Source organism: Camelus ferus, chromosome 13 (assembly GCF_009834535.1).
Source record: "Camelus ferus isolate YT-003-E chromosome 13, BCGSAC_Cfer_1.0, whole genome shotgun sequence".
Taxonomy (NCBI): Eukaryota; Metazoa; Chordata; class Mammalia; order Artiodactyla; family Camelidae; genus Camelus; species Camelus ferus.
Genome location: NC_045708.1, coordinates 40,905,669 through 40,932,943, shown reverse-complemented (window position 1 = coordinate 40,932,943; position 27,275 = coordinate 40,905,669). Strand labels below are relative to the sequence as shown.

The 27,275-nt window shown below is 48.4% G+C and overlaps 1 protein-coding gene across 1 annotated transcript in view; it reads left to right on the top strand.

The window, feature by feature from the left end:
* PLPP3 (phospholipid phosphatase 3) overlaps nucleotides 1-27,275 on the top strand; it is an 82,970-nt gene that overhangs the window by 52,343 nt on the left and 3,352 nt on the right. The window contains exons 3-5 of the mRNA XM_006172449.3: nucleotides 4,584-4,864; nucleotides 5,279-5,336; nucleotides 15,684-15,860. Coding sequence (XP_006172511.1) covers nucleotides 4,584-4,864; nucleotides 5,279-5,336; nucleotides 15,684-15,860 — 516 coding nt within the window. The remainder of the gene's footprint in view (nucleotides 1-4,583; nucleotides 4,865-5,278; nucleotides 5,337-15,683; nucleotides 15,861-27,275) is intronic.

Sequence of the window (27,275 nt, the reverse complement as noted above, 5' to 3'; positions counted from 1 at the left end):
AGTTATGTTTACACTAAACTGTAGTCTGTTAAGTGTGCAATCACATTATGCCTAAAAAACAATGTACAAACCTGAATTAAAAAATACTTTATTGCTAAAAAAATACAAACCATCATCTGAGGCTTCAGTGAATCATAATCTTTTTGCAGTGATAACAATAAGGAACGTGGATCACAATAACAAATATAATAACAATGAAAAAAAATTGAAACATTGCAAGTGTTACCAAAATAGAGTACACAGAGACATAAAGTGAGCAAATGCTGTTGGAAAAATGGTACCAATAGACTTGCTCAACGCAGGGTGGCCGTAAACCCTTAATTGTTTAAAAAAAAAAAACAAACCCAGTATCTGCAAAGCACAATCAAATGAAGTATGACTGTATTTGTTCATTTTTTGTTTCCCTTTTTCCAAGGGAAGGGAAAAAACAAGGCCTGGAGGGCTCTTCTTCTAGGTGCCATGTCACTCCTTGAGTCCCCTGGCAAATCCTGCCAAGTAGATGTTATTGATCTTATTTCACAGACAAGGAGACCTAAGCCCAGAGAGGTGAAGCCACTCATCTAAGGTGAGAGATGGATTCAGACCGAGATTTTTCTGGCTCCAGAATCAGTGCCTCTTTTACCCCTGTGTGCCGTCTCCTTCCCAAAATGTCTATTCCGATGTCTCCCCAAATTCCCTCTCCAGAACTATTCAATATTTGTGACTTCTGGGCAGTTTGAACTCTTTTCTATCAGAGAAGACAGGAAGAGGCGCTGTCTTAGACTTGGAGACCACCTCTCTCCAAACTGCGGCCATTCTCAGACGAGGACTGATCGATCGACTGATCCCTTTCTGTCCCCTCATAGCTTAATTGCAATGCTTTCCTGCTTTATTAGTTTCCAGATTCCGTGCCAAATGCTTTAAAAGGCAGGTAGGGGAGAATTCTCCTCGGCTCACCTGGCAACCTGCCAGCACCCCCAGAATCTGTTGCTTGCTGCTTCAGAAAGGGATCGACATTGAAGGCATTTTTCTCAGCCGTGAAATTTACATATCACAACCTTGCTGACTGAAGCAGAAATGAGGACTCCAGGGGCCGGAGGCTGGGAGTGGGGACAGAGGCTGCGCAGGGGGAGAGGGAGGTGGAGGGAAGCGCTTATTTTATTACCCAGGAATAAAAACATTGTGAGTAATGAATAAAGTCCGAAAGCAGTAAATCTGGAACTCCAGAGTTCGGTGTGTAACGTGTTGGAGAACAATTTAAGCCCTCGCCTCTTCTGCAGAGGTGAGGTATTCCGGCTTCTTTTTGCAGCCCGAATTTCATTAAATGGTCTTTTAAGGGTTAGGATTACAAGAAGCCAAGTCCGGCTGGTTCATAATGATGATTTATGGCTGTGTTGTCGACTCCCCGACCCTTCCGTACAAGGGGATGGGGAAAATACATAATTTGTTGCTCATTAACTCCAAGATCTGTCAGGGTTGCCCCAGAAGCCATGTGATCCTGGAGTCATGTGTCTGCTAAATGGCTTCAGCCTGGTCCTGTCCTTGAAAATACACAGTTGCTCTTCTACCGTGGAAATTGTTTTTAGGAAACAACAGAAATAGTAAAATGATCTCGATGTCGTCTGCTGTGGGTCTTTGAACTTGAGAGTCAGGATATCTGGGCTCTTTGAACTTGAGAGTCAGGATATCGACTCTGTCAGCTTACTAGCCTCAAAGCCTTCAGATAGGTCACTATTTCTCAGTGCCTTAATATTCCCGCCTGTAGACTGGGTATACTGTCTTCACAGAGTTGCAGGTTAAATGAAACTATAAACAGCAAAAGAAATATAGCAGATTGCTGCTGTTATTAGCTTTGCTGTTGGGAACTTGAGGGGCCATCAAATGTTTATCTTTATTTTTCCATGAGAAGAGGAAGCACTTTAATGAGCAGTTGGCTATTTGCAACACTGTGGCACTGAAAACTGAAGTTTTAGAATGAAGGGGTGTTAAGCTGAAAACTTTGAGTTGCAATCAAACCCTTTCTTGCTAAGATGACTAAAGCAGAGAGTTTACTCCTCTTAGATTAATCAGTAAACTCATGTAAGAGATTGTGATTTGCAGTGGAAATCCATGGGGTCTTTTTCAGCATCAGACAGGAAACTACGCTCAAGCCAAGCGAGTTTAGAAACAGTTTCTTATTCTGTGGCAGTGGATGGTTCAATGAACTCAGGAGTGATCCAAGGGCAGGGACTGCTTGGGGCCTTGGTTCTGCTCCTTGCCTGTGGTGTCATCTCCCAGGAAGTGCCTCTCCTCTGCTACTGCTTATTACCTTTGCTTGGTCGGGAGGCTCCTGGTGGAGGTTGCACAAGAAAGCTGGGAAAAAATGTCACTGTAGTTATGAAGTAGTAAATCACGGAGTCTAGCGCCCTCATTTTGCAAATGGAGAAACTGACTTATCCCAAATCACTCAGCGAGTGGGGACTCGAACCCTGGCCCCTTGACTCCTAGTCTCGTGTTTTTCCCTGTGTCTAAAGTCACGTGAGCATGATTTATAAATAAAGAAGAATAAGAGAGAACACGATGGTGGTAATAAACATCTGGAACGTGTTAGCCTGTAAGGTTACATAGGGTAAAAGTATAAACAGGTTCAAAAGGGGAATTAGACCACGAATGGTAGGAAAGAATGCTGGGTGGAGAGTTAGCACACCTGGGTCTAATCTTTAGATGTGAGTTAATTTGAACCTCAGTTTCTTCCATATATAATGGACCCTTTCATTTCTGACTGGCGAGGCTTCTCAGATTTTAATCTCTGCAGCATGTTGTCAAAGGACTCTTGGTCATGTTTAGAGGACATTTCCACTTCTGCAATAAAACCACTGTGAGGACCACCATCCAGCTCCCTTTCATTCATTTGTTCGTTCCACTAACAGTCCTGGTCTCCTGGGGATCGGCTGAGCCAGGATGCCAGACCAGACTGGCCTTTGACCATCTCTAGGAAACTCAATATGATCTAGGAAACAAGAGGGTAGCACTTAGAAATATCAAGCATTTATACACACAGAATCACTGTGTAAATGTTAGTGATGCTAGTGGCTGTTCTCACTCCTGCACCTGCTCACCCCTGGGCCCAGCTGGCATTTCCCTCCTACGTGGCCCTCCTCCTCCCCAGACTTGGGAACCCCGCACTTGGCTCAGAGCCCTCACCTCGACGCCTTCCCCAGCTGTAAAAGGGGAGACTTTGAGGACTGCCCGGATGTGCCAATCTATTGCTTCCCTTGTGGTTGTGAACATGCTCTCTGTTCCCTGAAAGGGCAAGTGTGGCTCGTCAGCCTTTCCTGGGAGGAAGTGTGGACGGGACTTTGTGGTGAGGGGTGAGTTGAACATCGCTGTCCCTGGATTGTGGTTGCAACCAGGAAGTGGCCGGGGCTGTGCTGTGGCGTTAAGGCAAGGGCAGCGGGCTGTCTGATCGTGCATCGCCCACCAACGCAGAGCTGGTCCTCCGCTGCATAGGCATCGTAGGCGTTTGCCTTGCAGAGGGCCCGCTGCCCACCATCCCCCACGCAGCATCATTTCTGATGCAAAACCAGGCAGTTTTGGTGGAAGTGCTGCCCCTCTGAGCCCTGATCTATCTCCCGTGGTTGTGAGGGTTTCATGAAATAAAGTATATAAAAACACTCAGAATGCAGTAGGTAATCAAAATTGGTGGCTCTTCCCACCCCCGCTTTTCTAGCAGTGATAAATCTCCCCTAAGCGTTAAGGAGTATACATGGTGGGATGGAGGAAGGGTATGAAAACCCAGACTCACTCACTGTCCTTCAGGACGGAGGAGACAATGCAGGCGGACTTGGGAATTCACAGACACTGAAGGGCATTGTATAAAAGTTCCTCGGTTTGTAGCCCCGTGTTCTTTTCATCCTGCCCAAAGCATTTCCCATCCACGCTAACCACATCTCCGTCAGTACCTCTGCAGTGGTGTATTAATGCAGAGGGACATCAGGTAGGTGGCGGAGCCTGGATTCAAACCCAGGGCTGGGTCTGGGGGGCGTTCACTCCTTCCCACAGAAACTTCCTCCATGGCTGCATGAGGTGCAGGCTGAGACCGTGTGTAGAGTTAGATCATTGTCGATGATCCTTTACCCCAAATCCCAGAATCCTGAGATTTGCTCAGACCCTCTGACATCCTGACCACCCTTAACCATGTCCTCAAATCTTCATTTACTTTTGTTTTCTATAGCCGTCATTACTTGTCTCTTTCTGTTGAAAAAAAAAAGTATGTGTATAATGTGTGTGTGTGCCTGCGTGTGTGTATATTTTTATATATTATATATTTTATGTTATATATTTACATACAAATATATTTGATTGCATATTTTTCTTATTACAAAGGTACTGTATGGCCATGTAGGACTTGTTTAAAAAAGATAAAGTCTCTTTACTCTCACTTTGATCTTTTCTCCCATGCATATTTGTGTTTGTTTATTTCTTAGATAGAAAATTGGAGTTTTCTAGATTATAACCTGCAGTCATGTATTGGATGTCATCTTATGTCATTAAACATCCTTTACAGCCTCACTTTTGATGATGGGTTGTAATACTGCCTAATTCCTCTGTGGGTTTCCTTTCAGATCATCACAGGGGAATTCTACCGCATCTATTACCTGAAGGAGAAGTCCCGGTCGACAGTCCAGAATCCCTATGTGGCAGCCCTCTATAAGCAAGTGGGCTGCTTCCTCTTCGGCTGTGCCATCAGCCAGTCCTTCACAGATATTGCCAAAGTCTCCATTGGGCGCCTGCGTCCTCACTTCTTGAGCGTCTGCAACCCTGATTTCAGCCAGATCAACTGCTCCGAGGGCTACATTCAAAACTACAAATGCAGAGGCGATGACAGCAAAGTCCAGGAAGCCAGGTGAGAGCCCCACCTCCCGGGGGACTGTGTTCACCCTTGGCTGCAGGCAGTGCAGTGAGCACCTACTCAGTCAGGTGCCAGGCTCAGTGCTGAGCCCTGGTGTCGGTGGGTGAGTAAGGTAGAGTCCCCATTCCTAAGGCACTCGCGGTAAAATGATTGAGACAGATAGTAAATAGACAATTACGATCACGCATCGTTAAGTCCATCCACTCATTCATTCTGTCTTTTGTTTATTCATGCATCTGTGGGTGCCTGCTGGGTTCCAGGCAATGTGTCCAAAGCACTACCAAGGATGCAAAAATGAACAGGGTGGTGCTGCTCTCGGGGTCACAGTCTAGGGAGGGCAGACAGACAGACAAATGTGTATTGGGGATGGCAATATGGCCCTTACATGGCCCTCTCTTGCTCTTGCAGGAAGTCCTTCTTCTCTGGCCACGCATCCTTCTCCATGTACACTATGCTGTATTTGGTGGTAAGTACTTTGGCTTCGACTCCAATGGAGCTCAGCATCCAGCCCCAGCTTAAATCTCTTCTGTACTCAGAGCCCTCGGAATGGTTAGGGACTGCCTTCACTGAGAAATCCTTGAAAGGGAGGTTTGCTAGAAGAATTAGCTTTTATTCTGAGCTCTGCCACTGCCTTAGCAGAAGTTATTTTACTTTCCAGGCTTTCCCCATTTTTCAAGTAAAAATAATATTTACCATGGCTGCTTGATAAGGACTGAGCACCCATTTTGAAATTACTTGCTTGGTAAAGACACTTGTGTAACATCTTATGGTACCAAGCACTGTTTTCTGAAAATCCATTAACTCAGTTGATCCTTCCAGGAATCTTATGTTATAAGTAGTATCATCTCTATTGTGGGAAAGGATTACTGAGTAAGGCTCAGAGAATTCAAGTGAACTGCCAAAATTTACATAGACACCAGAACGAGCGCTCAAATCCATGCCTTTTGATCAAATTCCTCGCAGTGTTCTCCAGGCCAGTCCTCCTCCATCCTCTACTGATGGAAAAGCTTTAAAAATCACTCTCTGACTACTGAGAGTGGTTTTGAGTTTTCCAGAATCCTTCTGCATCCATGAGCACATGTGACGTCAACACGACACAGTGAAATAGGAACTCCTTAGCCCCGTTGCTTGGATCCAGAGACAAAGGCCCAGAGAGGATGAGCAGTGTGCTGGAGGGCCTGCAGCTAGTGGTGGAGCCATGATCTGAGCTCCCGCGTTGCCCTTGCCATGGCGGCGGTCCTCCGCTGACCTCCTGGAGACGCTGGGACCGTGCAGGTGTAGCTCCCTGCTCCGCTCCAGCTGCCGCCCAGACAGCGGCTGGTCTGTTTCTCTTTGTCAGTTACATGTGGTCCCCCTGCCTTTCCTCTCCACTTGAATGAGGTCCGTGTGCCAAGGCACTTCCTGCTTTTGGCTGCTTTGATGGAGTTCAGAGCGAGAAGGCGCTGAGAGGTCAGACGTTGCTCAGAGGAGCATAAGCTGTTTGGAAAAAGAACGTTTTGGTTTCTACTTAATTTAAAAAACATAATTAGGAGTTGGAAAAAACAGCAGAGAGGGTTTTTTTGTTTTGTTTTGTTTTGTTTTTTCCCTCAATCCTTTCCAAGTCTGGAGGTCACTGGGCTTCCCGCCTAGGAGGCAGAGCTAAAAGGTGGGCCCCCACCTATAAAAACATTAAACGTGGATTTTATTTATTCATGGATAGTACTTCCACCGGTTTTTTTTTTTTTTTTTTGGTGGTTGTTTTTGTTTTTGCTTTGCTCTTAGAAAGGACAGTTTAGCAACGATATTTCATTTCCTGTTCCATTTTTATATTTTACCTAGGGCTGGAAGCAATTTTACAAAATGAAATTTCAGTGTTTTGTAAAGGTGCTTAGGGAAGTGGGTCTGTGTTTTTTTTTTTTTTTTTTTTTTTTAACGTGCCTTCATTTTCTTCCAAGAGAAAAATACTGGGTAACTTTGAAACCAGCACCGTCGGTTGTATGTGCTCCACAGCTGTTCCGAAAGTGAAAGTGCCGACAGGTTTCTGGTGCCTTCTGTGGGCCCGGCACTGGGTTGAGCTCACGCCGTAACTTTCGATTCTGTCAATAACCCAAAGAGATATATTTTGATTACACTGTTTCCGTTTCAAACAAACAGACCTGAATCTAAGAGACACAAAAAGCATTTGGTAGCTGGTCTTTATGACTCCAGCATCGTTGTATGTTTTTTTTTTTAATTTTTTTTTTTTAATGGAGATACTGGGGATTGAACCCACGACTTCGTTCATGCTAAGCACTCACTCTACCACTGAGCTATACCTTCCCCGCTGTATGTTTTCTCACTGTGCTGCGTGACAGGAAACAAAACCCAGCCAACCTCTGCAGGATAAACTTAAAGAATATAGGCTCCAACCTGAATTTCAATTTTGCTTGAAGACGACCTACCTTCCTTCAGATTTGCTTTAGTGAGTGAGGTGCTCCGCACCCCCACTGCCCGTCACCTCCTACCAGCTGTGGTTATAATAGGAGCTCCCTGTGGGGGTGATGGATGACCAGTTGATTGGGATTGGATGTTTATTTGCATCTTTGAGGGAGGAAAAAAATCATTTTATTCCAGGAAGGAAGGAAGGGAGGGAGGGAGGGAGAAAGGGAGAGAAGAAAGGAAGAGAGGGAGAAAGAAAGCAGCCCCCTTAATCCTTCATCTCCAAAGTCTATTTTTCACACACACTCCCCTGCGCCCACACCACACACTCTCTGGAGCTCTTGCAAACATATATGCATTCAACATTCACAACTCACAGACACCCACGTGTACAACGTGCAAACACAAGGCTTTCTTTTTAGCTCTAAGACTATCTTGTCCTAAAACAACCTCTGAAGGTAAAGACTAAGAAGTAAGGAAGGCAGTGCTCTTCCCCGGGGCTCCTTTTTATGTGATGTTACACAGACATCGCAACCCTTTTAAAGTCCAATTTGCAGAGCTTTCTAAAGGAAGTTGGAAGAACACCATTGCCGCCTGTCCGGGGAAGTGGGAAATCCTGCAGTATGTCAGAGAAGCCCCTGGACCCCTCCCATAGAAGGGGTGCTTTTATGCTGGGCTGCAGGAGAGCCTGAGTTGGACACAGGCGACTCCAGCCTCCCCCAGTGCCCCCTGGGCTTTGCTTAGGGCAGCCTGTGATCTGCAGCTTCTCTGGAGCCAGGGGGAGAATCACATTTGAACCTGCTGTGTGTGGTGTTGACAGTGTTTGCCTTTAGAGCAGGACAGAGCTGGGTGATTCTGGCCGTGCCTGTTACTAGCTGTGGAACCATGAGTTGGTTCGAGTCTCGGTGTACTCATCCAGGGGAGACAATCGTGTCTGTTCTGCAGAGTTGCTACCACCTCTCTAGACCCCACTTTCCCCGTCTGCCAAATGTGAGAGTGGAATTAGATGGTGCCTACTTATTTCTCGATCTCTATGGTTCTGTTTGAAAGAAGTTCGGACTACCCTTGGTGCTAAAAGGGAACATGGGAAGCCGTCAGAGACAAACTTATGTCCAGGTTACCGTGGAGTTCAGAGAGCAGCAGACCTGAAGCACCAGCCATCCCTTCCCCAGGCCTTTCAGCACCATCCTCCCATGGCTTTGGGTGGTGGTGGGGGGCACTCCATATTAGGTTTTGATTTATAAAATGGAGAGCATGGAAAAACCATGCCCCAAACGCCAAATTGTCTCTGGGCACGGAAGCTTAAGGGTGAGGTTAAGGCTTGTTAGAGATTAATGCAAATTCTAATTAGAGAAATCCCACAGCATATGTAAGCATCCATGGTGCTTCCTGCCCCCGAGTCCTGGTCTGAAACCCCAGAGGACCACGTCGGGATTGGCCCTTCCCCTCCACGCTCAGGGAAGGAGGATGACTTGGCTGTCTGGATACAATGCCAACACCGGGGCAGGCATCGATTCCTGTGGCATGCCTGGAGTTACCTCTGCCCGGCCGGGCCCGTGATGGTGAATCAGCCCTGGGCCCTGCCCTCAAGGAACTCACCTATGCTTTCAACATTCATCAGTCAGCATATATTTCGTGAGTGACTGTTAGGCACCAAGCCCCATGGCAAGGGCAGGGATGGAGCGATTGGCAAGGCATGCTCATAGCCCTATGGCAGTTCAGTCTAGAGGAGCAGGCAGACAATGACGATAGTCTGGTGCATGGTGCAGGGGCAACGGGGGATGTATAGGTTATTACTGAAGTTCAGACTTGTGGTAACCAAGCTAAGCTGGAGTGGAGGAGGAAGCTCAGGAAGGCTTCCTGCGGGCTAGTCAGGTGGAGGTGGGAGGGCTGGAAGAACTACCTGTGTGCAGGCAGGAAGGAGGATGGTGATGTGGAATCTGCAGGTGTTCATTTCAGCATGGCTTTGAGGACTATAGGAAGCAGGGAGTGGAGGGTGCACGGGGAGCTGAGAAGACCCCTGGGACCATCAGCCCCCGCCCAGCTCCTCCATTTGGAGCTCAGATCAGGCAGCAGCCAGACTGCCCAGCTCCCCTCCTGGGAGTCTGCACCTCGCACCTCCCCTTCCTCAGTTCGCTTTGTCGGAGAAGACTTCCCTGGCTGCCCCCTGCCATTGATACTCCCGAACTCCCTTTACAGCCATATTTTCCTCCCAGTTTCTCACTATCTGACCTACTATTGGTTTATCTCCACCAGATAAATTGTAAGTTTCATGGAGGAGAGGTCTTTGTCTCTTGATTCACTGCCGTATCTCACTTCCCCAAACAGTGTCTGACACTTCGTTAAGAATGCAGTGAATGTTGGATGGATGGATGGATGGATGGATGAATGGATGAATCCCAGGTCTTCTGACACTCCCAGACCCTGCTCCTTTCCATTCCAGTCAGAATTTTGTTCATTTCCTCATCACTGACTTGATAGATCGCAAAGATGTGTGATGTAGGGAAGGCCTTTGCTGCCTCTTTGCTGAACTGTTTACCTCTGGACTCTTCCCTGTGGTGCTGTGAGAACTGTTGATGTGTTGGAGGGTTTTTCGGGTACCAAGGAAACAGGGAAGTGGCTGTGCTCTGACAGCCATGTTCTCCGGCGTGTGGTTGTTAGTCATTGAGTTCAACATGTTTAGAATCCCGGAGCAGTGGGGTCTGGTATGCCCGCGAGACGTGCCCACAGGTTCTGGGAGTGTCTGGTGAAACGCCTTCCAGGAGCAAGATTGTTATTTCCAAGGAGCCACTGTACCAGATGTTTTTCCTCTTCTTCCTTTCTGCCTCACCATCCATCTATCCACCATCCATCCATCCAGCAGTTTCTGAGTACCTGCTCTGTGCCTGACCTTGTGTGAGCACCAGCGGACACCAAGAGAGCTCACATTTTGTGTGGAAAGCCTGAAAGTAAATAGTTGCGAAGCAGTTAGCTCAGTTCTCTGATTGGGGTGGATGGAGGGGTTGGAGCACAGAGGAAAGGGCTGTGAACTGGGCTCTGAGGTTCGCTGAGTCTGTTCACAGGGTCTCCGTAGCTTAAGATCAGGTCAGAGATTTACTAACTCTTACAAAAGCTAGACACCTGTGTTTAAGACTTGGGTGTTGATGCCAGGTGAATAAGAGGAGCCTGAAGTTCCAAATGTCCCATTCAGGTTGTCCGTGAGTCCATGACAGCTGTGAAGTCCCCTCAGATTGCTTCTTTTCTCCAGAGACAGAAGTCCAATCCCAAAGACCAATTATTTGGCATGCAAAGCACGAATTCCCTAAGGAAGCCAGGTTCTTCTGTGGTTAGAGCAAGGACTTAAAAGAGGCAAACTTACTCAGTGTAGATCATGGCCCTTCGTTACCTTCAGCAGGTGACTTTGATCCCTTCATCTGTGAAATGGGCACAATGGTGTCCTCCTACCAGGATGGTTGTGACAATTGCAGGTCATGTAATTTGCAGCACCTAGCTCAGTGTCTAAGTGCTCAGCAATCCAGTAGTTTCCTTTTCTCTCTCTGATAGTGACAGAAAACAATATCTGATTCCCTCCTCAAGGAGGAGAAAAGTCAACTAAAAATTCCCCTTTGTCCTGAAAGCAGTTGAATAATTTCCCGAGAGACAGTCCAGTTCTGCATCACTTCGAGTCACCAGCACGTGAACTTTTGCCAAGTGTGAGCCATGGAGGAGGCGGGAGAAGGAAGAAAGTTTCTCCCTGTGGGTGTCAGCAATCTGGACGGACTTCCCCAGGAAGAGAGCAGGCAGGGACAAAAGAAGGACAAAAGCCTCCTTCTCACTCTTAGCAGAGAGCTCCCAAGAGCAATGGAAATGAAGCAGAGGACAGTACAGACCTGTTTCACCAGTATGCAAATCGTGTAATGAAACTCAAATGACTAAGCAAGAACCAGTGAGGCTCACCCCACATCTGCTTGCTGGTTCAGCCCCAAGGAACCCACTTGAATCCTGCCAGACCTTGCTAAGGAGGTTTTGTTGGAATTCCACAGAACCCCGATTTTGAAGTTCGGACCGGGAAGAGAGCTCCATTTCTTCGGGGTCCTGTGTGCCAGGGACTTTCACACACATCCGGGGTGGGGGTGGCGGCTGTGGGCAGGCTTGTACCTTTCTGTTGTAATCTCTGTATCTACCATCAGCAGCTTTATTTTAGCAATTGGAAGAAAAAGCTTAGTAGAAAAAAGGGGCTGAAAGATTATATTCTTTTTTTGTGAAGGGATGTATTTTATCCATGTCTGTGTCTTTCACGGAGTTTTGAATGGAATAGATGCTCACGGTTATTTTTAAGTGAACAAATTGCCTTATGTGATGTATGAGAAAGCAGAAATTTGGACAAGCGGAACGCCTTGCCCAGAGTCAGGCAGCTGATGTGCAGCAGAGACAAGATTCGAATCCGGTTGCTTTGTTTGCAAGTCTGACCCTTTCAGGGCATCGAACTGATGCTCAGGAAGTGGACTCTTCCAGCCCAGAGGCCTCCACACCGACGGGGAAGTGAGACAGGACCTCAGGGCTGCTGACCCCCGTGACAGGTCATGGGCGATTTAGGCTTTCTGGTTTTGTCCAGCTCTGCTTATTCCATTTCTTAAACACCCTTTTCAGGATGCCTAGGACTTTGCCGAAGTCCCTGCAGGAGTTTTGATTCTGGGAAAGGCTCCTTGCTGTTTGGTCCAGGACAGGGCATCATGTCCTTGTGGTCAGGAGGTTGGACTTCCTCTCCTGAGTAATGGTAACCTGCCCCTGGGGAGTGGGGCTACTGGGAGCCTCCTGACCCACACAGCATCCCCAGGTCTGGTTTCCAAGGGAGCAGGGCGCTCCGGGATGGACTCACTGATCCTGGTGAGGCCCAAGCCTCTGGCATGGAGAGAGTGGCTCCTGTGAGCTGGGCTAGAACTGGCAAAATCCAGTCCACTCCCCACTTGGGGTGGGGTGGAGGGTGTTATCAGATCCTTTGCTCAACCTCCAAGCCTTTGGCCCTCAGCTGACTTTTCAAATCAGAAGTAGCCTCTGGGTGGAAGATCATTGTGCAGTCTCTTTTTTTAGTGATTCACTTGTCTTGGTGAAATCAACCACAGTCCACTGAGTAAATTTCATTTATCAAAGCAAAAGGGTGACGTCAGGTGTCTTATTTGATCCTGGTGACCCTGAGAGGGGGCTGTCGTCCTGCCTGTTTCACAAGGAAGGCAACTGAGACGTAGAGAAGTCAATACGTGGTGGAGCCAGGACTGGCATCAGGCTCTCAGAGCCACAAAATTCACTTTGCTACTTCTGAGCTGCCCTCTGGAGCCCCCGCTGCAGACCCCAGGATCCATCCTGGGATCTCGAGATGTTTCTCTCAGTCAATGTGTCAGTTACTGATGACTATGGAGGAACGAGCTTCCCTCTGTCTGCCCGCTGTAGTCAGACTGCTTCCCAAAGGGATCTCTCCCCCCCGGGGCCCCCTACTCCTTTCTCGTTCATGAGCACTCCCTTCCTGAAGCTATTCTGATGACAAGTCTCTTCCTCTCTCCTCAAGTTCCTCTCGCATGTATATATTTTTTTCTTTGTATTAAGCTCTAGCCTTAAGTGTCTGAGTCAGTAGAAGGGGAGATGTGTGCCTCGTCCGGTTGGGAAACCCACCCTTCCTCTGCCCCACCCTGATCACCAAGGCCTGTGACCTCAAGTCTGCGTGGAGGGGGCGGGGAGAGGTGGAGGATTTTGAACAATCATTTTCTGAGGACCCGCAGAGTTTTGAACTGAGGGAATGAAGAAATCTCAAAGCTGCTAGGTCCAAATTAAGAAAAGTAGTCAGTCTTTTTTTTTTTTTTTAAAGGAAGTACTGAGCATTGAACCCAGGACCTTGTGCATGCTAAAAGCATGTGCTCTACCACACAGACACTAACTACTATATATAAAATAGATAAACAACAAGTTTCTACTGTATAGCACAGGGAACTATGTTCAATATCTTGTAGTAACCTATAATGAAAAAGAATATGAAAAGGAATATATGTATGTACATGTATGACTGAAGCATTATGCTGAACAGCAGAAATTGACACAACATTGTAAACTGACTGTACTTCAATTAAAAATTAAGGAAAAAAAAAAGTAGTCAAAGAATGAACTCATCTGTTTTCAAGCAGTCCATGGGGCCAGGTACGTGATCTCCGTTATCGCCAATCTGTGCTTCAGCCTGTGAGATGAGGTTGTTATGCTTATTTTATATGTGAGAAAATGGAGACTCAGTGAGATTTTTCCCATGAAAACCTGTGGTCTTTCTCTTACCCACCCTACCCTTGTCCATTGCCGGGATTGGCTGGAGGACGTCCAGACCACAGTGGTCACACTGCATAGGGACCATTCCTTGTTCCCTGAACTTGCCATTGTCCTAAAGACCATGTTGAATTGGAGCTACCAACATCCTCACCATTCTCACTTTCAAAAGGAAGGGATTTTTTTTTCCCCCCAAGTTCCTCTTTTTTTTTTTTTTAATTGAAGTATTGTCAGTTTACAATGTTGTGTCAGTTTCTGGTGTACAGCATAGTGATTCAGTCATACATATACATACCTATATTCCTTTTCATATTCTTTTTCATTAAAGGTTACTACAAGATATTGAATATAGTTCCCTGTGCTATACAGAAGAAACTTGCTTATCTATTTTATATATAGGATAATTTAAAAAAGTTTTTTCTCCAAACCTTTGTAGAGTGTTCATAGGAGTCTGATTAAATTTACATATTAACTCATGAGATTATAAGGGGAGGGTTCTTATACATGAGTCTTCTTGAATAAAAATTCTAACTAAAAATGAAGGGAAAAAAACGGAGGGAGGGTGTAGCACAGTGGTAGAGCGTGTGCTTAGCTCCTGGGTTCAAGCCCCAGTGCTTCTATTAAAATAAATACATAAACAAACCCGATTTCCTCCCTGCCCCCAAATAAATAAATAAATAAATAAATAAATAAATAAATAAATAAATAGAAACTTGAGCTTCTTTATAAAAATTAAAAATAAACAAAAAAGAAGATAAAAAAGAAAAAAACCACAACAACAAAAAAGAAAAATTCTAGCTATCTAGTCAAATTGTCCTTTGCGTCCCTTACTCCATAAAGGCCCTATGCAGTTCTTGGTAAGCTAATTGCTATTTATATAATCATCTTTGCTATTATGATGATTTTATCTCTTCCTTTAGATTTGTAACTGGTTATTTTTTGATATATGGAAAGCCATTGGTTTGGCAGCCATCATCATGAATGCAGTCTCTTCATTATTTTTTCACTCGTTATTCTCAGATTTCCCAACAATACATTCATATAATTTCATAACGATTGTAAAGTTGCCGACTGCCTTCCAGGCCTGGCTTTTGCGAAGCTGTCTTCCAAGGAGTGGAGGGCTCAGTGCTAGACACTCTCTCTACACGGGCAAGGGCGACTCTGGAATCTTCCACTCTTCTGTCTCCTCGGGCCCGGCCGCTGGCTTGCTCTTTCCTGGCCACCCAGAGGAAGGTGTCCATTTGTCTCAGGAAGGGCAGAGTCACTCCCTCGCCGCTGTCGCAGGTCTATCTTTAGGCCATCCGCCCCCTCCCCTCCGCTCTCTTCCCTTTCTCTGGTCTCTCCCGGGGCCTTGCTTTGATTTGTAGTCGGAAGTTCCCCGCGTCCCGCTGCCTCTTCCTCCTCGTTTCCCAAGTTCCCACAGGAACCCTGAGAAGTAGGTTGTGCCCAGAGGTTAGAGCGGAAACTGCGGCAAGATAACTCCAAGGGACAATGCCCAGTTGACGTCATTTCAACTTCTGTGCCTCGGCCGGAGGTGTTTTTTTGTTTTTTCTTCCATTTTTCTTCAGGTTGCTCTTCAGCCCCACCCCATCCAGAGTCTGTCCACCTCTCTTTGAAAGCTCCCTGTCTGGTTGCTGTATGTATTTCCTCATATTCTGATGCAAAATCCGCAGTTCCAAGTGCTGACTTAGAAACTTGTCCTTTGACAGAGTTGCTTTCTTTTGAAGCAGAAGCATCCCCTTGTGACTGTCATGACACCCTCCCCTGATCACCATGCGGGTATTCACATGACAGTCCTGAGTGGTGGGGACCGGACAGCCATCATCTCCAGAAAAACACACAAATGCATTGAATGAGTTGTCATCGGTTGTAAAAAAGAAAGGTTTACGAACTCTGATTACTATTCTCTAAAAGGTTTGAATCAAAAAGATGATAAAAGGTGATCCTCTTCCTAGAGAAGCTCCATTTTTCTTATTTTAAAAAAAGGGGCTTGAGGTCAAGTCCAATTGTATGCTCTTTCTATAGCTTGGCACCCAAGGTCCAGATGAGAACGCCCTGTGTGTCCTACCCGGTGTTAGGATGCGGGTGAATGGCCAGTCACTCGGTGTCTGTTCTCTGTCTCTCCTTGCTCCAGCTGTACCTGCAGGCCCGCTTCACCTGGCGAGGTGCCCGCCTGCTCCGGCCCCTCCTGCAGTTCACCCTGATCATGATGGCCTTTTACACGGGACTGTCCCGAGTGTCCGACCACAAGCACCATCCCAGTGACGTCCTGGCGGGATTTGCTCAAGGCGCCCTGGTGGCCTGCTGCATAGTAAGTAGCCTCTTATCCTCGGGACGCAAGCAGGGCTCTGGACGGCTTGCTTGTTAAATGTTTCCAGCTCGGGGACCAAAGCTGAGGGAGCTCACAATCCCCTTCTCTGTTGGTGTTTGAAGAGCCACCCTGCCTCAGGACCCCTTCTGTGAAATGAGAATATTTCCTACTTCTTTCCAGCCTGGGAGTTTTAATCCAACAGAGTCTGGGAATCCTCTCCTCCATCAGCTTCGAAGGTGTGTGCTCGGAGTTGCAAGAGACCTGAGATACTGTCCAACTTAGTCGCTCTATTGATGTGGACATTTAGGGTTCAGGAGGGGAAGGAACTTGCCCCAGGTCACATGTCAAGAGTCTAAGTCTCTGACTCATCTGTGCTCATGTGCTGCTTTGGTGATCGCCTATTATTCAGAACTTCCCAGCTTCTTGGAAAATTTCTACCCTTCCCATTGTGACCTTTATAGGACTTGGTTAGACCCTAAACTAGGTGTTGGCTCGGGAAGAGGGAGTTTGGTGAAGGCTCAGCCCTCTCCTAGCCTGAAGGGCCTTGTCCATCAAGTCACAGAACTTCCTAGAGAATGACCTTGGATGGACCACATTCTGATTGCCTCAAATGACGAGGTTCCCCCATCACATCCTTCCCCGCTGACTCCCAGTGAGGGTGGGAGGAGGCGTTCCACCTCTCTGAGCCTCCATCTCCTCGGGAATCTCTGCTTTTCTTGCCTGCTCAAAGTTTTTAAGAGTCAAAAAGAGAGACTTTCTTTTCCTTTTAAATCTGTGCAACATTAGATTTCATGCTCAAAGTTTTGAGGGCCTTATTCAGCAAACAGGACTGAGCACCCACTCTGACGTGCCTTCCTGGGCCCTGCTCAGCGGTGCTCACTCCGGTCCAGCAGGAATCCCAGAACACAGGACTAGGCTGGATGTCGGAGCCACGCCTGTTAGTTTCACCCTTGCTCATTCACGGTAGGAATCGGGAAATAGAGCTCTCGACCAGCGCCCCTTGTCCTTGCCTGGTTTCTCAGCACGGCTGCAGCCTCGTGTCTCCCTGCAATAACCTCCCTGCTCCTCTGCATTTATCGCCCCGTGTGAAAGTTGTCACTGTGTCTCCCTTTAGACTGTTCCTCACGGACAAGGACCTGAGTTAATGTGTATGTTTTTCTCCCTGTCTCGCCAAGGCCTCTCAGGGATTCTAGCTCAGAGTGAGTAAACGCGTGCTTAATCCACAAAAACCTAGAATCTGTGAGTTGATCTACCCTTTCTTGGGAACATTCTCTTGAAGGCAGAGATATGGATAAGGGACAGCTCTCGGGGTGAGGGTACAGCTCAGTGGTAGAGTGCGTGTTTAGCACGAGGTCCTGGGTTCAATCCCCAGTGCCTCCATTAAACAAACAAACAAACAAACCTAATTACTCCCTCCCTCAAAAAAAAAAGAAAAAAAGAAAAGGGACAGCCCTCGCTCCCAAAGGGCCTGACTCTGCTTGCCAGCCTTGTCCTGGGAGCCCTGACCGAAGGGACTGGCTGTTTTGAAGGCTTTATTCATTTCTTTCTTTCTTTCTTTCTTTCTTTCTTTCTTTCTTTCTTTCTTTCTTTCTTTCTTTCTTTCTTTCTTTCTTTCTTTCTTTCTTTCTTTCTTTCTCTCTCTCTCTCTCTCTCTCTCTCTTTCTTTCTTCTTTCTTTCTTTTCTTCTTTCTTTCTTTCTTCTTTCTTTCTTTCCTCTCTTCTTCTCTTCTTCTTCCTTCCTTTCCTTCCTTCCTTTCCTTTCTTCCTTCCTTTCCTTTCTTTCCTTCCTTTCCTTTCTTTCCTTTCTTTCCTTTCTTTTCGTCAGAGCCAGAAGGGAAAGAGATTGGGGAACAAACCATTAATGAGAGCAGCTGTCCCTGACCAGCTTGTTCTCCGAGGCCTGGCCCTTAAATGTGAAGTGACAGCGGGGGTGGGTGTTTGCAGGGCAGGGTAACCCTTTGCTGACTGTGGCCTCTGAGCTCGCTCTAGGCAGGAGGTCGGCCCCCGGGGGCCTGCGGTGGTGTTTCCTTCTCGGCGCCACCGCCCTAATTAGAGTCTCCTGTACCTCCAATTAAAAAAATTGAAAGGTGGTGGGGAAGGGGGTGTCCCTCGTAGCCTGCCTGTCTTTTATAGAGCTCTCGCTCCGCACAGTGAGACAGAGCGTCCGGGAGGACCAGGGTTTATTTTCGAGAGGGGAAATGAGGGTCTGACTTTTATCCTGTTTAGCTCTTGCTCCTACTGTTTGTAAAGTGCCTACTCCTGGCTGGCTCTGTTTGAGATCCTCTACTCATTGGCTCCTTTTAGGCCCACGAAGCCCTCGTACTATAGCCATTTTACAGATCAGGCAGCTGAGGCTGAGAGAGATGACTTAAGTCATCGAAGGTCAGAGTGAGTCAACAGCTGCTGCCAGGATGCTCGCTGATTCCGAAGCATTGCCCTCTGCCCTTGGCAAGGTGGTGTGGTCACGGGAGCTACAGCAGCCAGAGTTACCCGGGGCGTAAGCAGCGTAGACATCTACTTAAAGGGTATAATTCCAGGGTGTCAGGGACCTTCCCAACCCTCTGGGCTGATCCAGTCATGGCTTTAAGTTTGAAAGCCTGTTTTACTGTGTAAAGATGTTTTGGAAAGGGGCAATAAAGGTCTTTCCCTGTCTTTTGCCCACTTGGCTCTAAACTCCATCTTATTTCTCATTTTTCTCCAAATGCCTGACTCCCAGCCTGGTCCTCAGTTACTCCTGGTCCTGACTGGCTCGGAATCCCGGCACTGAGTGAGGCATTTCTGAGAAGCCAGGGCAGGAAACTGGAGTCAGTCTAAGGGCTTGAGGATGCTCGGCCCAGGGAAAGCAGGCGCTGAGTCACTCCCCATCATGAGACCTGTCACCCTGGTTGTGAGCGTGAGAAAGGCAGAAGCAAAGCTCAGGACCGGGGGTTGAGCCAGAAGTGGTTCTGGCGACCCACGAGGCCATCTGAGGATGCTGTATGCCTGGGGAAGGGGACGGTGGGGCGGATGGAGGGTGTCTGCCCCCCAGGTTTTCTAGCGTCCTCGGTGCTTTCCTAGAGTTGCGCATGTAGCTCTTGCAGCCCAGGCAGGAGCCTGCGGTCTCTGCCGTGTCTCGTAGCAGAACATTCTCCCAAGCATCAAGGCTGTCCCGGTGAATCCCGGGCAAAGTCAAGTTCTCTTCTCCCCACCGTGAATGTGGCTGTTTTGAATGGATCTTAACCCGGGGCATCACCTAAAGTTGGTTAGGAGGATCAGGACGAGGCAGTAAGGTACAAGGCCATGGCACAGGGGGCCAAGGACCCCAGAATCCATTTCCCAATCTGCCTGATACCGTCCTCAGCCAAGCTCTGATGGACTCCCCAACAACAGGGAAATAATATTTGCTCACGAGGATTGAGAACTCAGTGTGCCAGCTACTATGTTAAGCACTTTAGATAGATCATTTACCCCCAAAAATCCAGCACAGACTCTTTCCCCATTCTTGTCCTCAGGACTGAGAGGGATGCAGTAACAGGAGAGGGTAGAGGGCACAGGGTTGAGCCACGGTGGTCCAGCTCAGAGCCAGCTCTGCAACACCCAAGGCTCTGTAAGGCCTCGTCTCCTGTTCCTCTCACCCCCTCCCCTCCAGGTGCACCAGACTTCTCAAGATTTCCCAGCATCCTGAGCTCCTATCTTGGATAGCTGTCCCCTTTTGATGGAGCACAGTCCCAGTGTCACCCCATCTCTGATGCAGCTTAGTTTCTCATGTTGCTGCTGCAATGAGTTATCACAAATGTAGTGCTTAAAACAACACGGAGTTATTTTCCTACAGTTCTTGAGTTTTGAATTCCAAAATGGGTCTCACGGGGCTAACACTGAGGTGTTGGCAGGTCTGCATGCCTTCTGCTGGCTCGAGGGAGGCTCTGTTCCCTTGACTTTTCCAGCTCCTAGAGGCTGCCTGCATCCTGTGGTTCGTGGCCCCTTCCTCCATCTTCGAAATCAGCGGCGTAGCATCTTCATCTCTCTCTCTTTTGTTCTCTCTGGCCTCCACGTCCATCGTCATGTCTCCTTCTGTGATCCTGACTCTCCTGCCCTCCTCTTACGGGGACCCTTGTGATGACACTGGGCCCCCCTGGATAATCCAGGGTAATCGCCCCCATCTCTAGAGCTTTAACTTAATCACACCTGCAAAGTCCATTTTGCTGTGTGGGGTCACTGTGTTAGCAGGTCCTGGGAATCAGGACTTGGGCACCTTGGGGGGGGGCATTGTTTAGTCTCCCACACCTTCCTTTCTGTCTTTTCTGAAGACAGAGTGTCTAGCTTTCTCCTAGTGCTCCCAGGGCCCTTTGCATGTTTTTTCCTGCCATACGATTCAGCCTGATTCTCTCTTAATTCCCTGTTCAAATGTCTGTCTCCCCAGCTAGACTGCGGGTGCCTTAGTGGCAGAATCCGCGGCCTAACCTTCTGGCTGTTGGTTCTCAGTGTCTGGCGCAGTGACTGACACATAGCTGGTGCTTGCTAAGCACTGGGTAAAGGGTGAGTGACGAATGAACTTGTGACCTGAGGCGTGACCCCTGCCCCTGAGCCTAGTTTCCCCATCTGTGAATTGACCTTGAAGGCCGTGGAGCTCTGTGACCTTCTCCCCAGATTCTGTGCACGGCCACCTTCATAGTAACTGAGCTGGACCTGCCTTCTCAGATGGAGCTGTCTCCCCGCAGGGCCCATGAAGGTGGCCTCTATTTGGGGATCATGACATGTCTCTACGTCTCCATGGGGTACAGTGCATCACTCTAGAATGTCACTGCAGCCACTGCGGAGCCTTGGGCAACGGGCTGTGATAGCCAAGCACTTTCACCCGGGCCTGTTGAGGGTAAGTCCTGTCACAACAAGCAGACGTGTCTAGACAGAAATCACATGCCAGACGGGAGCAGGTTCAGCTCCCTCCCCCTTGCTGGCTGAGCCCTTTCCAGAGAACACAGAAAAAAAAAACCCCACGTGACATCATGGACTCAGCATAGCGATAAGGACATGCAAGGTCAAATAGACCTGCACCCTGATATACACCTTCATGCTTGTGGGTGGAGGTGCACAGGACAGAGGCAGAGAGACCCAGAGGCACATGGACAGACCCAGTCGTACCCAGTCACAGACATCCATCCTCTGCCACCAGCGCTCAGAACTGCCAACATACACAGACAGACAGGCCAATGCAAACACAGGCACTTGCTGACCCTCTCAGTCCCTGTCCCATGTACCCCCTACACCAACACACACACACGTACAGTCACCCCTCCCTAGATGTGAACTCTACAGCTGGGCTCACCCTACCCACCTGGAGTATCCCAGGGGCTCGGATGAAGCGACAGACATTGGTTCATTTCCTGTCTGGTGAGAACTTGCCTATCTGGCCACCTCCTCCCTGACCCTCCAACAGATGGCAAATTACGGGGCCCTGGGAGGGGTCAGGGCGGGGTCAGGTCAGGGCCAAGCCGCCATCACGGTGGGTGCAGCAGAGGAAGCAGCTGCTGGTGAAATTCATAAACATGCGGCAGAGTCTTTCCTGGTTTTCCTCTGGCCGGGGGTGTGGCTCCGCCAGCAGCCGCCCTTTTGTGTGTTGCTGTCTTCCTCCAGGATGTAGGGAAGGGCGAGGGTGTCCTTTATCTCTGCCCCAGTGAGGTGACCTTGGGAAAAGGAGACAAGCGAGAATGTGAATGGAAGAAGGGTTCAGTGATGACAGCCCCCCAGAGAGGAAACTGGGGTGCAGAGAGAGGGTGGAACACATCCAAGGGACACACAGCGGCAGAGTAGGAACCAGCTGGCTCTCTTGATTCAATCTCAAAGGACTAGAAGAGTCAGCTCCAAACGTGTGGTCTGTGCCATGAATTTGTGAAGTCTCCTTTTGTAACTAGAGATGCCCATCTAGTCCCATTGGATTTATTCCACCACCACCCGGACACAGGGGAAGGGGTGAAACGACCTCTCGAATCTCTTCTGGCCCCGCCAAAGCCTCTCTCTCTGCCCAGAAGCCCCGGGGCTGACCTTGCCATCCTGGCCCCTGACTCTCAGGTGGGCAGGGGTATCAGGAACGTGGACGTGGGAGGGAGAAGGAAGCAGAGGCAGAGCTCCACTTTAGCCCCACAGTAGATGATGACAATTTGCAGAGTTCTTCAAAAACTGCCTTTCTCCTTCCCCTGCTGAGATGAATGGGGTGGATGGCGGGGCAGAGACTCAGAAAGGGGAGGTGCGCTCTTGCCGCTTAGGCATACTGGGCGTGTCGCTGCTTCTCAGCCCCCTTCTCCCCTTCTACGATGTGGAGCTCATAGGGTCTGATCTTTGGATTGAGGACTCAGTGAATGAAAGATGCATCATGCTTGGCACGTGTGATGATGGTAACTGAGGGAGGATGTGAAGAGCCCTTCATAGGTAGGAAGCGTTTTCACCTGCATTCCTCCATGGAAGCCTTACAGAAACTATGGGAAGGTAGGTTTGTTAAGAACGTTAGCACACAAATGCAGGGCAGACCCATCATCTGAAATCATAAATCTCTTCATTTTGCATAAATGCAAGCCTAGACAAGGGTGTGACTTAGCCTGGGTCACACAGTAGTAGCAATTTGGTGACTAGATCCTGCTGCCTGACTCCTAGTGTGACACTTTCTATCTCATCAGGTTCCCTCTCAGATACACCAGGAAATTACTCAGTACAGATGCTGGCCAGTTCCCAGTGCCAGAAAGTCACCGAAAGGCCTTTGTTGAGGTCAAAAAGCAATGACTGCAATCAGGTCTGACTCCCTTTTAGACAAAAGATGGAGCTGCCAAAGATGGCTTTTCCTTCTAAGGCATGAGGGTGAGTCAAGTTCCAAGGCAACAAAAATTATTCCTTAATGGATGAGATTGTTAATGATGGTAGAGCAGGATGCCCAAGGGACATCCCCAGGCCCAGGCACGGGGTGTATGCCACAGGGGCAGCTTGTGGCTCTGTCCTCACAGGGAGGCTGGGCTAGGTTTGCTGCGGGCCACGCTTGCTGAGCTCTGAGTAGCTTGTTGTCTACGGAGGAACCATGACACAGTATGCAAAGCATTACGACTGCGCTAAAGCCTAGCCCTAGTGCTAAGACGAAGGCCCTTAAAAGTTCAGCATGGGTCCCGAAGGGAGCAGTTAAGAGCATCTCGAGGAAGGGCTCCTGGAGCCCAGGGTGCAGATGCAGGAGCTGCCCTCAGACAATACAGGGTGTCTAAGACACACAGCCATTGCATGGCAGGTCTCAGGTTTGAGCCCATCAGTTCATCTCCACGGACTCTCCCCTGAATGCTCTCCTTGCTTTAGTCTGCATAAGAGACACCACGAGTGTTTGTTCAATGCAGATTCCAGGCCACCCTTCCAGGAGGTTCGGGTGGGCCCAGGAGTCTGCTTTTTCAAGAAGCACCCTGCTGATTCTAAAATAGATGGTCTGAGGATTACACTTGGAGAAGTACTGGAATAGACAACTCAGTTTTCTTCTGATTCTGAGATTCTCAAATCTTTCCATTGTTATATTTATCTGGCATCTAAGGTCAACGGGGGCTTATCAAAATCTTGATGTGATTCCTGTCTCTAAGGAGTCCTCTTACACACTCCCAGGGGTTGAAACATTCAGGGACTCCAGAAACATTTAAAGGACAACTTTGTTGCCATAGTCTGCCCTTAACAAAATGACCCTCAGGATTGGCTGACTCAGCGATTCGCAGCGATGGGGGTGGAAACCTGGCTGCCAGCCAGACTTCTCTCTGGCCAGCTTGGTTATGGGTGAGCTAGGCAGTACCCTGCAGGGCTGGGCTGTGGGTGCTCCGGGCACTGGCGTCTCTGGAGCCGGGGACAAGACGTCAGAAGCATCCTCCTTTTTGATTGTGCAGATTCATTCCCCAAAATAGCCCCAGAATTGGTGGGACTTTGAGAGCAGATCCTGTCTGCCTGTGGAAAACTCCTGTCTCACGTGGTCTTCACAGCTGGCCTGAATCTTACAGGCTTTCACCTATTGGTTCAGTCTCAGTCATTTGTTTTCCCCTCTCTTCTCTTCCTTTTTTCTAGTTCCTTCTCTTGTTTCTTCTCTTCCCACCCAAGGGGTAGGGGAAGAGAAATGACTTGATGTAGGAAAGGCTCTGAACACTCAAGCCAGTGATCATGGCTCTGTTTTTTAACAAGCCACACTTCATAATACACATAGTTAATAAATGTAACTTTTGTTACATCATATCGTCCTTAGAGTAAACCTCTGAGGTAGGTGTTGCATCCCTCGTTTAGGTATTCTGCTGAAAATGGCAAGACCTGGATTGGAAGACAAGGCTGTCCTACTTCCCAGAGCAAAGCTTGTCACCAGGGTTGCAGGTGTAGGATGGGGAGGGGGACTCGGTGACCCAGTGGCCCAATAACAGCAAGTCGCCGTTTTCAGGGAGACTCCTGTGCACGTCTTACCTCCTCGTCCCCGCAAATGGGATTCCCTCAGCCTCATTTGTGTGTCATTCTGCTCTTGATGGAAGGGCTACATGGTCCTGAGTGCTTGGATAAATCAGATCACAGACTAGCCTTCTCTTCTGACTCAGGAGACAGTCAGAACCACCTCCCCAAGCCACTATCAGAAAGAGCCAGAATGTTAGCAGGCAGAGGAGAGCAGAGCTGGCATCTTTTTCCCTAGTAAACTTTAAGTTTCCCAAACTTTAAGAGTTTTGATGGGAACAAGTGCAAGATCTCTAGAGTTGAAGACACAACTGGGAAGAAAAGCCTTACCCCCTCCAGCCCACTTACCCTCTCGCACACGTACAGAAACCATGGCTCTGGCCTCAGTGTTTCCAAAACGCATCTCCTCTTCTTTGTCTTCATCCGCACAGTGGTCGTACAGGACTCGTCCTCTCCTAGGTTCTGCAGGAGCATCCTGACCGGTACCCCCGCCTTTCGGGCTCTCTGCTCCCTTTCTGACTCCTGCTGCTTAGGTACATCTTGATCTTAACGCAGGTCTTCCCACCACGCTGCATCCCTGCTTCAGCCTTGACAACGGGCTGCGGATTCCTTAACGTGTCACAGGAGGCTTCTCACCATCCAGCCTGTCCTCTCCCGCCTCCCTGACTGCTCCGCCCTGGTTACACGGAGCTTCCTACAGCTCCTCAGCACGCCGGACGCCCTCGCGCCCTTCACCTGGAGCAGCAGTCCTGGCTTTCACCACCTGACTCACCCCTGCTTATCCTCCAAAGCTAAGCTCCAGTACACCTCCCTGGAGGAAAGCCTTCTAAGCCCCTCGCCCCTCCCCTCCAGCCTGAGTTGGTGCCACACTCTCTGGGCTTCAGCACCCCGACTTCCCTCCATCATAATCCTCGGAACATTGGATTACACTTGTGTGTCTACCTAGATCTCTCCCTCATTGCCCGTGAGCTCTCGGAGGGCAAAGAACTCTGTCTTATGTATATTCATCATGATAATCCCAGGGCTTGGCACAGAGCAGGTGTTCAGTAAGTGTTTACTGATTGCCTTTTTCAAAAAAGCAATGGATAAACAACAAGGTCCTACTGTAGAGCACAGGGAACTATATTCAATATCTTATAATAGCCTAGGATGAAAAAGCATATGAAAAGGAATATATATATATATAACTGAATCACTATGCTGCACCCGAGAAACTAACACAACATTGTAAACCAACTATACTTCAATTCAAAAATTAAAAAAAATCAAAAAATTAAAAATAAATTTAAAAAGAAGCAATTGATGGAATGCAGAGAATAGGAGAGAGAGAATTGAAAGCACGTGCTCAGGGTTGCATAACTTGGAGCTCATTGTGGCGCCTGGAGCATAGATCTCGTGTGTGTGCCGAGAGACTGACACCTGATGTCTTCTCAGACGGCTGAGAAGGTCTGTGCGGTGGGGCTGTGGGCTGGCAGCAGGTTTGTCCCGCAGACCTGGGATAGCTACCTAATTTGTAGGGACCCTTCCCAGCCTGGGCTTCTGGGTTTTCTTTCCGGGCAGAGATCACCTTCTACAGGAAATAGAACTGCTCCAAGCCAAGAATTTTTCCCGTTTCCTAGTCCTCGTGGTGCTCTGCTGTTCAAGCGTGGGGAAGACAGAGCCCTGTTTGAGTCTTGCCGGGACTTGCGTTTCAGGATCCCCAAAAAAGTGTTTGCATAACCTCAAGCTATGCGGAAAGAGGAATATAGCTTAAGGGGAGGTTGGTTCCTGCTGGACCAGATGCCACGTCTCATCTTGCTGCTGGGCTGTGTGCCTGGGGCGTGTGAGGATGTGGTTCCCCTGAAGTCCGTGGGAGTTCTCTGTGCTGAGAAGACCCAGGGCCGGGATGCATGCTTCCAGTAGAGAGAGGTGTGGAAATTCACCAGCAAACATTTTATAAGCCCCTGGTTGTGCAAGGCTCAGCACGAAGCGCTGTGGGCAATGTAGAATGTTTGGGGCTGGGCTCCTTTAAGAAGCCTCCTGTTTGGGAAGAAAGGTGGATAAGCAAAGTTTTGGAGACACAGGAGGGCCTGGCTCACTGAGTCCAGTCACCACCTTGGGGCCCAGAGCGTAACAGAAAGGAACGCCTTTTACTGAACTAGGTGCCAGACACAGGTTTAGTTCTTTTCAAGTACGTTCTTGCCTTGAACCTTCACATCATGCCTATCTCACACTTAGGAAACGGAAACCCTACTGTGTAGTGGATGTGAGCTCAGGAAATGAAATTGGGAAAGAAGCCAGTCGAGGGAGGTGGTGTCAGGGTCTTGGAGGGAGGGGTGTCTGTTTGGGAGTGTCCACTGCTGTGTTTGCCTCCAGCAGATGGGATGTGGGCTGGGAGAAGGATCTCTGAGAAATGAAATCAGTAAGAGCCCTTCTTTGGTGGAGCTAGTGGCTAGGCTGAAGGCAGGAAGTGGGGTTGAGAACCAGCACTGGAAGGGCTGACAGAAACTCCTTCCTCAGAGACAAAGGGAAGGAAGATGAGGAAGGTTAATTTCCAGGTAGAGGTGAGGACGCTGACTCTGCACCTGTCAGAGAAGAGTTGAAAAGTTTAACGACCTCCGCATTTAACTTTAATCGTGTTCTTTAGGATTTCCTTAAACTGGGGGCACCTGAAAACCCTTTCCCCTGGGGCCCTCCTGGCGCGGTTGGGTACAGGTCTTTTCTCTCCTGGTTTGCAAGCTTGCTCTGGCTACTAGACAAGCCTTTCTGGGCCCCAGTTCTCGCTCTTCACATCTCCTTAGAAAAGAAAGGGACCAAAACGCTTAATTTATTTCCTTTGCAAAATGGTATGTTCAGTAGCACGCAGACTGTACAGGTACTAAAATGTTACATTTCTTGGCTAATATATCACTTTCTTGTTCATTGCAAAGAAACCTATACTTTTTAAAAAATCTTTTTAACCAAAAAAAATAATAAGGAAATTCTTGAGTAGGTAATATATGCCATGGATGCAAAATTCAAAAG